The sequence below is a fragment of the Carlito syrichta genome, unplaced genomic scaffold (assembly GCF_000164805.1).
Source record: "Carlito syrichta isolate Samal-C Ts95f unplaced genomic scaffold, Tarsius_syrichta-2.0.1 Scaffold131072, whole genome shotgun sequence".
Taxonomy (NCBI): domain Eukaryota; kingdom Metazoa; phylum Chordata; class Mammalia; order Primates; family Tarsiidae; genus Carlito; species Carlito syrichta.
This window is the reverse complement of record NW_007075168.1, coordinates 82,631-93,582: the sequence shown is the minus strand read 5'-3', so window position 1 is coordinate 93,582 and position 10,952 is coordinate 82,631. Positions and strand designations below refer to the sequence as shown.

Below are 10,952 nucleotides of genomic sequence, written 5' to 3'. Positions count from 1 at the left end.
TGCTGGGCCCCGCCTGGGAGAGCTGCGGGCCGGGCATCTCCAGATGGGCCTGCTGCACGGGGAAGCTGGGGCCCGCCGCGAAGGGGCTCGCACTGCTGCTCCCCGGGCTCTGGCTGCTCAGGCTCGGCACTCCCTGATGTGGCCACGGGGTGCTCTGGCCTCCCACGGCTGCTGACACCCTGGGGACCTGTGGCCTGGCTAAGCCAGAGGGGAGGGGCCCCTTGCCGTGCTGCTGGGAGAGGCCGGCGCTTCCCAGGGAGCTCTGTCCGTAGGCAGCCGACACTGGGGCGCCCTGGCCCACTGTGCCCGGCCTCGGGAGGTGGGTGTGTCCGCCGGCGGCCTGCGGGGGCGGCTGGGCAACCACGGGGCTCAGGCCGGAGGCCATGCCGTAGAGGCTGTTCTGAGGCAGGCTTGGGGCGCTGGCAAGCGGCGCCACCCCCCGGTCCTGCTGGCCTGAGTTTGAGGGGAGAGAGGATGCCGGCGCGTGTCCAGGGCCCATGGGCATCAGGCTCCCTGCCTGGGGGAACGCCCGAGGACAGCTGGAGCTGGGCGGACCCAGGCTGTTCATGCCAGGCATGGTGGCAGAAGACCCTAGAAGACAAAGAGGAGCCTGTCAACCCGGCAGCATTTCTCAACCACCACTGCAGAGACATCTCTGAGACCCAAGGTGAGACCTAGCCTGCAGCGAGAACTCCCGGCAGACCAGGCAGGACGTTTCTCGTCGGGTGGGCCGGGGGTCTGAACAGGGACGGTTCAGAAAGGAGCAAAGGAGCCGGCAGAGCCAGGGGCCATGGACTGGACCCTCGATTTTCAAACACCCCAAATTTCGGCTCTATGGGGCCCTGGGCTGGGCACCAGGAACCTCGCCATGGCCCCCCAGACAGCTGCCTTGGGAGGCAGAGTTGGCAGGTGGAGTGGATGGCATCCTGGGCAGCGGCTGTGGGACGCGGGGCTGGAGGTTCGGCGCTGGGAAGACCGGGAGGCTCAGGGAGACAGGACAGCACAGCGGGGCTGAACGCACCGCTTGTCTTCTGGAGAAGAAGCATTCAGGGCCAGCACGTGCCAAGACAGAGCTACAAGAGACGTGTGTGTGAGGGCTTCCACAGGCGCTGCGGCGAGGCTTGGGGCACTGGCCCGCGGGTGAGAGGTGACACGGAAGAGCTCGCACGTGCCAGACAGAGAAAGCTGTGGTGATGCCTGCAGAGTGGGTCGTGAGGCCCAGCAGTTGGGTTGAGCGCATGGTGAGACCCTGCGGGGGGCCGTCAGCCCTCAGGTGAGGGCGGGCACATGGCATGGGGACGTGGGGATGGAGGAGCCAGACTGCAGAGGGACGTTTCACCAGACCCCGTGTGGTTTATGCCACAAAAAGACGAGATGGCCAATGGAGGGTCTGGCCTGAAACCGCCAGGCGTCTATGGAGCATCTCGTGCGTGCTGGGTGCCGATGGGAGACAGCGCAGAATGGGGCAGGGGTGTCTGTGCTCAGGGAGTTGTTGTCTAGGGCCTGCTGCAAGCAACGGACACTGGCCCAGACAGGCTTTGCGGGTAGAGGAGCCACTGTCCAGGGACTGGCTCATCTAGTACTCTGCTCTCCCTCTTCCCCTCTCCACGAGCACCTAAGTCAAAGCCAGGTGAGGATGAGAGGCGAGTGGAACGGTCGACTTCGCCCCCGCTGACGGCCACGCGATGGCAGAGGAAACCAGGTGGGAGCACGGGCAGGCCAGGCTTCTGAGACGCCCAGACTCGTCCCCTGTCCCAGTGGGCACACAAAGTCCTACCTGGGTTCCTCCTGGACACACGGTGTGGCCTGTCTCCCTGTCTCCCTCGCTCTAGAGTGAGGGTCACTGACGAAGGAAGGAGAAGTTGAGACATTCCGAGAGGGGCTGGGAAGGCAATGCAGGCCAGATCCTGCATCGACCACTGAAGTCTCTGCATCTCTCAAGGGACAGTCTGAGACACTCCCTGGCATGTCTCAGAGGTGACAGGTAAGACCTCAGTGTGCTTCCTGCTGACGCTGCCATCTGTGACACCAAGGCGAGCAGGAAGGAGGGGAGAAAGGAGGCAAAGGGCCACACAAGTGCATCAAGTCTCTCATCTGGGCTGGGCGCAGTGACTCACACCTGGCATCCCAGCACTTTGGGAGGCAGAGGCGAGAGCAGTCCCTGAGCCCAGGGGTTTGAGACCAGCCTGGGCAACTTGGCAAGACCTCGTCTCTGCAATAAATCAAAAAATTAGCTGGGTGTGGTGGCATGTGCCTGTAGTTCCAGCTACTTGGAAGGTTAAGGTGGAAGGATCGCCTGAGCCCAGCAGATCGAGGTTGCAGTGGCCATAAGCGTGTCACTGCGCTCCAGCCTGGGCGACGGCGTGAGACTCTGACTCAAAAAAATAAGATAAAATAAAAAATAAATAAGTCTCTGATCTAGAAAGCAGGAGAAGGTCATTTTTGGAAGATGCACAAACAGCTTTCTTAAGAATGACAGAAGCCACATCCAGTCGATAAGAAGTCCACCAACAGAAATAGCTCTGCTTCAGAAGATGGTCCAGTAGGGACCCAGGTATTTCTCATGGTCCATCTCTCTGCCTCTCCTCCAGGCCGTGGGAGGTAACTAGAAAGCTTAGCCAGGCGGAGGTGGCCATGATGATGCAAACGCATGCAGCATCTGCAAGAGTTGAGCTGACAGCAGGGGTTCACCGGCCTGGGCAGCTGCCTCCCCCACACACACACCTCATGCAGCCCCCTTACCTGTGAACTGTCCAACCTGCTGTGAAAAGGTGCCTTGGGTCGGGTCTTGGTACTGGGGTGGAGGGCGGGTCAGATGGCGCTGAAACTGCTGCTTCTCCTAGAAGATGCCAAGAACAGAGTCAGGTCAGAGAAGAGCAAATCGTCCAAGTTTGTTACCCAAACAAACCTCTAGAAACAGTTGACGGAGTTTTCAAGTAAATGGCCGGGCTCGGTGGCTCAGCCTGTAATCCCGCGCCTTTGGGAGGCTGAGGTGAGTGGATTGCCTGAGCCCGCGGGTTCGAGACCCGCCTGGGCAGGCGAGACCTCATCTCTACAATAAATCAAAAAATTAGTCGGGCATGGTAGCGCGCGCCTGTAGTTCCAGCTACGTGGAAGGCTGAGGCGGAAGGATCGCCGGAGCCCAGCAGGTCGAGGCTGCGGTGGCCGGGAGCAGCCACGGCACTCCAGTCTGGGCGGCAGAGTGAGACTCCAACTCAAAACAATAAAAAATAAAATAAAAAAATAAAAATAAAAATCGGAGGGCAGGTTGGAGACACGCAAATCGAAGTCACAGTGAGATGGCCAGAATCAGAAAGTCAGATGACCACCGGCGGCAGGGGAAGATGGCTAAGTCAGCAGCCCGAGGAGAGATCACCATGGGAGGTCACCATGGGAAGCAGTTGGCAGCCGCTCCAGAGCCTCAGCATCAGAACGGCCATGTGGCCCAGCAATTGCACGCCTGGGTTCACCCGGAAGGAGGAAAACACGTGTCTGCACGAAAACTTGCGTGTGGATGTTCACAGCAGCCGAAGAGCAGAAATGACCCAAACACTCATCGGCAGGTGGTGAGCAAAATGCCGCCACACGATGGAACAGCCCCCAACCACAGAGAAAGGTGGCTTAGTGATGCCCAGTGCATGACGACATCTTCAGAATGACATGAAACAGGCATGGGATTGTTTCAGAGTGATGAAAATGTGCTAAAATGGATGTGGTGACGGTTGTGCAACTCTGGGAATACACCAGAAACCAGTGAATTGTTCACTCTAAACAGGGAAGTGTATGCTGTGTGAATTATATACCAATAAAGCTGCTTTGGTTTTATTTTTTACATAGAGACGAGGTCTCATTATGTGGCCCAGGCTATTCTCAAACTCTTGTGCTCAAGCAGTGCTGTCTCGGCCTACCAAAGTGCTGAGATTACAGGCGACAGTCATTGCGCCCAGCCACGTTTTGCTCCTTTTTTAGATGGCAGAACTGAGGCAGTGGCTGTCCTCAGCAACGCCATGCTCCAGAGCCAGTGCTTAGGTCCCAGGGGTATGACTGAGAATCCTGGGAACGTGCCCTCTGGCCCTCCTGCCCGCACACGGCACCCGGAGAGCAGGTGCGCAGACCATGTGCCCGACCTCTGACCTTCCGGAATGTCCTCACGTCCCTCTGCCCATCCTGGCCGTGCTGAAGGAAAGCTGGCCCCACCGTGGACTGCAGGCTGCCACGCAGCGACTTGGGAACCCCCGGCCACAGTTTCAGGCCTGGACCCGCCTTCCCGATCCCCCAAGCGCCACAAAGCCGCCCCAACACAGGTCGCCCAGAGAAACGCCGCGCTCCAGGGAGGCGGCTCCAGGGCGCAGCGTGCCCAGGCCCGACATGCCAGGCGGAGCAGACCCTGGGGCCGCAGGCACGGCGGCAGGCCGGGGCTGGCTCCCTCCAGCCGCCCTCACCTGCTCTGCCAGGAGGTGCTGCTGCCTCTGCAGGAACTGCTGCTGCTGCTGCAAGTGCTGCTGCTGCTGCTCCCGCTGCTTCTGCTGGTCCAGCAGCAGCTGGCGCTGCTTCAGGACGGCTGCCTGCTGCTGGCTACTGAGATAGGACGCGCCGCTGTGCGAGCTGGCTACGGGTGCGGCGGGCGGCGGGGCCCCAATGCCGGCGGCCGGGGCAGGCAGGGGGACGCTGGAAGCGTTCTGCTCCTGTAACAGACCGGAAGGTGCTGTCTCTGGGCGCGGTTCTGATGGGATAAACTCCACCCAGTGATAAACACTGCCTAGTGAGAGCCTCATTCGAGGCCGGTCCCTGCTTCCCTGCTGCCCCCAGGAGCGACACACCCCGGGGCCGGGTGCAGAGCCTCAGCGACTCCAAGCACACAGGCACCGGCAGTACCGTCACGCCTCGCACGGCCGCTCGGAGGCGTTTGGCAGGAAGCTCATCCGAGGCCCCACACTTGAAATCGAGGCAACCCAGGCCTGTCAATGCTGCTCAGAGGCAGAGGGGACCCACGACCCACAGAGGAAGAACAGCCTGAAGGCGCTGTGGTGGACACGGCGCCACTAGGCCCCACGCAGGGAAGAGCCTGCCTGCTGTTGTCCAACACCCATGCTCAGAAGACACTGAGTGCGGGCGAAGACCCTGGCGGATGCTCCCTGTTAATGCACAGGCCAAAGTGAGGGTCGTGTCCAAGGCTACCACAATACTGCCCGATATCACCACCCACTCGGGGAAGACGGGGAACGCTCAGCACAGGGACGGCAAGAGCAAGGGCTCCCTCTGAGTTCGGCTTCCTGAGCTCCTGCTCACCTTTTCCCCATGTGCACTTAATCCTGGAAAGAGTCTGAGCCCAGGCTGTGTGTGTGCTTCCTTTACTCCAGTCCCCAGAAGCGGAGGCCACTGAGAACGCTCTGTGAGGCGCAGGTGCTACTCAAGTGACAGCGCTGTCACTGGTTGCGGGCCTTTCTCAAGGTGTGTCTAAGACCTGGGCAACACTTCAAGGGTTGAGACAGGGAAGGGTCAGCACTTACATGCAGATATCCTGCTGGAGACCCCAAAACTCCTTCCAGGTTTGGCTGTTAGCAATAACCACGCAAGGACTATCGTGCATATCACCTTATTTCTTACCTTGGACTATTTTTTATTTTTTGAGCTGGAGCCTCACTCTGTTGCCCAGGCTGGAGTGTGGTGGCATACTCATGGCCCCCACAACCTTGACCTACTAGGCTCAGGCGATCCTTTTGCCTCAGCCTTCCAAGTAGCTGGAGCTATAGGGGTGCACTAACCTGCCCGGCTAATTTTTTGATTTATTGTAGAGATGACATCTCGCTGAGTTGCCGTGGCTGGTCTCAGACCCCCGGACTCGGGAAATCCTCTCCTCTGCCTCCTAAAGGGCTGGGATTGTGGGTGTGAGCCACTATATCTGGCTGACCTTGGACTGTTTATTTAGATCAGCCTGTAGGGGCTGAAATGTGCCCATGCTTATGAGCGTTTTATGGCTGATGAGAAACACGTAATGCCAAGTTACTTTCCACAAGCAGCGTGTGCCTGTCTGCACACCTTCACCAATATAGAACGGTGCCAGTTTCCTCACGCGATGACCGGCACTGGGCTTTCTCATTTGGCATTGTGGAGTGCACCACAAACACCCCCAGACGTGCACACAAGCGTGTCTACCCGATGCAGCCACGGAGGCTCAGGCTAGAGCGCGGGGACTACTCAAGCACAGAGCTCAGAAGTGCCAGGCAGCTCATATCTGGAATCCCATGAGCTGGCCACAAATAAGTGGATGCCGAATGCAGAGAGCTGTGGCAAAAAGCCAGACCTGTAGAAGCGCGTCACGTGTGGCCTGTACCTGCGAGGCACAGCCACAGAGGCCTTCATCTAGGTGCTGTGGCATGAGAGATGCCGCGCGAAATGCAGGACAGTCCTCAGTGTCTGCGCAGCTCAACCCGAGTGGTGCTCGGGAACTTCGCCCTCTCTGTGTCTATTAGAAAGAGCCAACCCTGGCTTCTTTCACAAAGGTTCACTCCCAAGGGAATCAAAGTGGCTCCCCTGTCCTCACAGCTGCCTCGAACCAGCTGACACCCGACTTGGCGAGGGACTTCCCAGAAGCGACTGTGACAGGGCAACAGAGCAAAGCCTGGGACTCACCTGGCCAGACGGAACCAGCGAGCGGAAGGGCATGCTTCCCGGCTTTGGCTTCATCAGAAACAAGGGGCTCTGCTCACCGCTCAGGTGCGACAGCGGCTGGGGCAGATACGCCATCAGGGTCGGCTTGCTTGGGCCCGAGCCGGGGCTGCCCTGCCCACAGTCTGCCTTGTAGTGAGAGAGGGGCTTCGTGTTGCCGTAGTCCAGCACCGAGCCCGGGCTGCTCACGGCACCCTGGTTCACGCTGCTGGGCGGCTGGTGGCTCAGCAAGCTCACGTGGCCGGGCTGCAGGTAGGGGCCTCCGGGCCGGGGGGAGCTCTTGCTCACCCCGGGCATCATGAGTAGCTTGGAGCTGGCGAAGTCCTGCTTGTAGCCAGGGGGGCTGGCGGGCTTCTCCATGGGGTAGGGGATATCCAGGGGGCTGTGGGAGGGCCCTGCCTGCTGCCACGTGGCCATCTGGCCCGGGGCCGGGGCAGCCTGCTGGGGGTTCTGCAGCAGCTGCTCCCGCTTCTGCTTGGCGGCAATCTGCTGCAGCTGGTGGGCAGAGGACAGCTCCGAGGCCCCTGCCGGGCCCTGGCCGGGCAGCCCCACACCTGCGAGGGCTCGCTGCGCGTTCTGGGCCTGGGCCGGCCCAGGCATCAGGCTGGGGCTGGGGTTGTCGGTCCTGGGCTGACCTGGGGCGTGGAACAGGATCCGAGAGGCCCCCGGGCCAGGGGAGTCCGTGCTCCCCGGGGTGGAGGGAGGCCCCAGGAAGGCCTGCCCTGCAGACCCAGGCCTCACTCGCGGCGAGCCCAGCTGCTCCGGCTCGAAGGCTGCTGGAGAGAACTCCGTCTTCACAGTGACGTCCTGGGCCAGGGGGGTCTGTGCGGCAGACCCAGAGGACTCTGGGTCCTTCTTCTCCTCAAAGTCCTCGGTGAACAGGTCCTTCATGTCCTCGTCGGGCACCGACCGGTTCAGCTCCTCGATGAGCTCCTTCCACTCCTGCTCGTTGAGGTTGAGGTCGGGCATGAGGCTGCTCTGTGACATGGGGCCGCCAGCCCCCGTGATCACGCACGGCAGGTCATCCACAGGCTCCTGCTTCAGCTCTCTGCTCAAGCCCAGGGGAAACGCCTCGCTGGGGTCGCCGCCTCCGTTCAGATGGAGGCTCGGGCCGGCCAGACACTGTTTGTTGAGAGAGCTGAGGCCCAGGGCGTGCTTCCCACCGGGCTGCAGGACGTCTGCCCCAGCAGGCTTGTCGGGCGGGCCCGGCGGGGAGGCTGGAGGCAGGCCGTTGGAAGACATGGCCACGCCCAGCGGTGGCTCCCGGCGCGTCTTCTTGTGCCCAGGAAAGAGGTCCCCGTAGCCGTTCTGCTCCCCATTCTGCGGGGAAGCAGCACCGTCAAGGCTCCTCTTCACCGCGTCGTGAAGGTGCTGAAAAAGAAGGAGGGGTGCGGCTCAGGAGCGCAGCGTCACACGTGAGGACCCCGCTCCGTGCGCTGCGCCCCGTGAGGCTCCCGAAGGGCGACTGAGGCCGGGGCTTGCCACGGTCCCTGTGGGTCGGCTTGCCCTGTTCACACGCCCACTCCCGGAAACACACCTCCGGCCCCAGCTGCGCCTGGCAGTGAGATGCTGGTGGGGAGAGGTGGGGCTCAGCCCCAGGGTTCCCTCAGGCCCCTCTGCAGGACACGTGCCCGAGGCTGCCACTGCCTTCCACCCTGAGGATGTTGCTGGGTCCTGGGCCTGGCTGCGTGGAGACCGGTACCCAGGGCGGTCTACTGGTGTGGACAGGAGGCCCTTCTGAGGCAGGCCAGTTTGGTGGGGCGCGCGCCGGCAGCAGGCCCACCGGGGACACAGGCCCGGCTCTGCACCCGCCTCGGGCCTCTGCGCTCCCGCCGGCGGCATCCTCACAGGCCACACAGGCACCGCCTCTGGCTGCGGCCCCCTCCCCCCGGCCACAAGCCCGCCACCTCCAGAACATGGCCACGCCTGTTCGGCCCGCACTCTCCGCTTCCCATCTCAACTGTGTTCATTCAAGTGACCTTGCCAAGAGTCTGTGTGCCAGACGGGTGCTGGGAACATAAAGACAGGTGGGCGGGCCCTGCCTCAAGGGCCCCTAGTCTCCTAGGACAGGGCTACAGCATGAGAGCAATGGACAGTGGCCACCTAGGAGGTCGGGACAGGGGGCTTGACGAGAACATGTCCCCTCAGGAGGAGTGGGGAAGGGAGCCTCTCCCAGCCCATGTCGTGCCTCCAGCCGTACACCGTGCTGTCCTGTGTCCACTTTCTTTCTTTTTTTTATTTTTATTTTATTTTTTTGAGTTGGAGTCTCACTCAGTCGCCCAGACTGGAGTGCAGTGTCCGCTTCCGGCCACCGCAGCCTCGACCTGCTGGGCTCCGGCGATCCTTCCGCCTCTGCCTTCCAAGTAGCTGGAACTACAGGTGCGCGCTACCACGCCCGGCTGATTTTCTGATGTATTGTAGAGATGAGGTCTCGCTGCCCAGGCGGGTCTTGAACCCGCGGGCTCAGGCAATCCACTCACCTCAGCCTCCCAAAGGCGCGGGATAACAGGCTGAGCCACCGAGCCCAGCTCTGTGTCCACTTTCATTGCACTTTGTCCTTCACCCCAGCTTCCCACTAGCCCTAAGCAGCTGCAGCATCTTATCAAAACGACTCCAAGTAGCAGCTCCGACGGCCTCTGAAGGCACCAGCTCTCGGCAGCTGACCACTCGCCGGGCATCAGGAAGCCCAATTCTGATGCCCCGCTTCCTCCGCCCTCCCACATCTAGACTGCCTTATTTCTTGACTGCTGAAGCTGGCTGTGCAGTGCTCTGTAAAGCCCAGCCGGGCCGGCATTTCCTTACATCCTTAATGGGTACCTAAGCTGCTCTGCAAACAAAACCTGAGGACTGCTGGACAAACGGAAATGCAGGGCAGAGGTGAGTGACACAGTCCCAGGGCCCAGGGCAGGCGCACGGCCGCTGCCCCGGACCGGCAGCACCGTCCCTCTTCCGCTCCCTGCTGCCACCTAGGGGCGGAGAGGCAAGGGGGCCAGGCTCTAAACGGACCCTGCAGAAGTTTCCCCTTCGGGAGGGCGAGCTCACAGCCGGGGCTGACCAGAGGGAGTGAGAGCGAGCTGCCAACATTTCTCGGGCTGGGGTTTTCCTCCTCTGTGTCCCACAGCGCCAGGTCTGGGCTGCCTCGGCCTGGAGCTCAGCCTTCTGTTCTCCTAAGGGAAGGAGGGAGCGAGGCCAAGGCACTGACAGTCAGCTGCCGTCCCAGATTAGAAACAGTCCTTCTCTGCCTGAACAATCACAAAAGCTACCACACCCTCTTTCAATATCCACATGCAAGCAGCTGCGGATGATTCCAAAGGACAACTCTGTCAGCACGATGATTCCAGCCCAAGAGACGGACTCTTGGCACTCTCTTGCTCAGGCACTCGAAAACGTGCTGGAGGGATGGGGGGTGGAATGTGGTGGCCGCAGATGCTTCAGCCCTGAGCGGCAAATACCTGACTTACACAGGACACTGCAGGGAGGAGGCAAAGTGCCTGCCCTGGAGCCTGAGCACCAAGAGCTCACAACAGGGATGGGCAGATGCCCGCCTGGATCTCCAGCTCTGCAGGAGTGAGAAGGAGCCTCAGAGGCTGTTCTAACTGCCCGGTGGGCACCATAGTCACAGGTCCATTCAGAGCCTGGCCCCCTGGGAGACAGCAGATCAGACGCTGGCAGTCAGCTGGAGAGCAGCACGGGCTCACTGCCTTCTGCTAAGGAACCTGCAGACCTGACTCCCACCCTCGCTGTGCCAGCTCCCTCTGCCACCCTCTGCTCCGAAAGAGAGGCTCAGGACACCAATGCTGCCCTGCATCCAGCGAGAGCAGGCCGCATCTGTGGACCCCTAAGAGGCATCCTGTTGCACGCCAGCACATTACCTGACAGGGCAGTCCTCACCTTCCTCCTTCTCCAACCATCCTCCACTGCCATCCCAGTGTGTTTTGTGGTGGAACTCACCAAAAAAGGCACCACCTACACGCTCCCACTGTAGCTAGGAGGTGAGGCTCTCTCTTCAGTGCTCCCTCGACCCAGGTAGCCACCATGGCTTCCTCACACATGCCCTCTTCCAAGGAGCACCTGGTGGTCCACTGCAACATGGATCACACTCTTGGCAATCCGGGAACCAGCAGGACGTGGGGAAGAGGAAGGGGTAGCCGAGGACTGCAGTGACCTTGATGGTTTCCTGCAGAGCACGTCACCATGCCTCCCTCTCCCTCTCCCCCACCTCCTCTGCACTTGGTAATTCCTTTTTTTTTTTTGAGTTGGAGTCTCACTGTTGCCCAGACTGG

The 10,952-nt window shown here is 60.9% G+C and overlaps 1 protein-coding gene across 1 annotated transcript in view; it reads right to left on the bottom strand.

Annotated features, from left to right (window-relative positions):
* MAML1 (mastermind like transcriptional coactivator 1) overlaps window positions 1-10,593 on the bottom strand; it is a 10,853-nt gene extending 260 nt beyond the window's left edge. The window contains exons 1-7 of the mRNA XM_021708148.1: window positions 10,542-10,593; window positions 10,192-10,312; window positions 9,530-9,635; window positions 6,634-8,040; window positions 4,443-4,685; window positions 2,743-2,839; window positions 1-591 (exon numbers count right to left, since the gene is read on the bottom strand). The exon at window positions 1-591 is cut by the window's left edge and continues 260 nt beyond it. Of these exons, the coding sequence (XP_021563823.1) occupies window positions 1-591; window positions 2,743-2,839; window positions 4,443-4,685; window positions 6,634-8,040; window positions 9,530-9,635; window positions 10,192-10,312; window positions 10,542-10,593 (2,617 nt within the window). The remainder of the gene's footprint in view (window positions 592-2,742; window positions 2,840-4,442; window positions 4,686-6,633; window positions 8,041-9,529; window positions 9,636-10,191; window positions 10,313-10,541) is intronic.
* Between the last annotated feature and the right edge of the window lie 359 nt (window positions 10,594-10,952).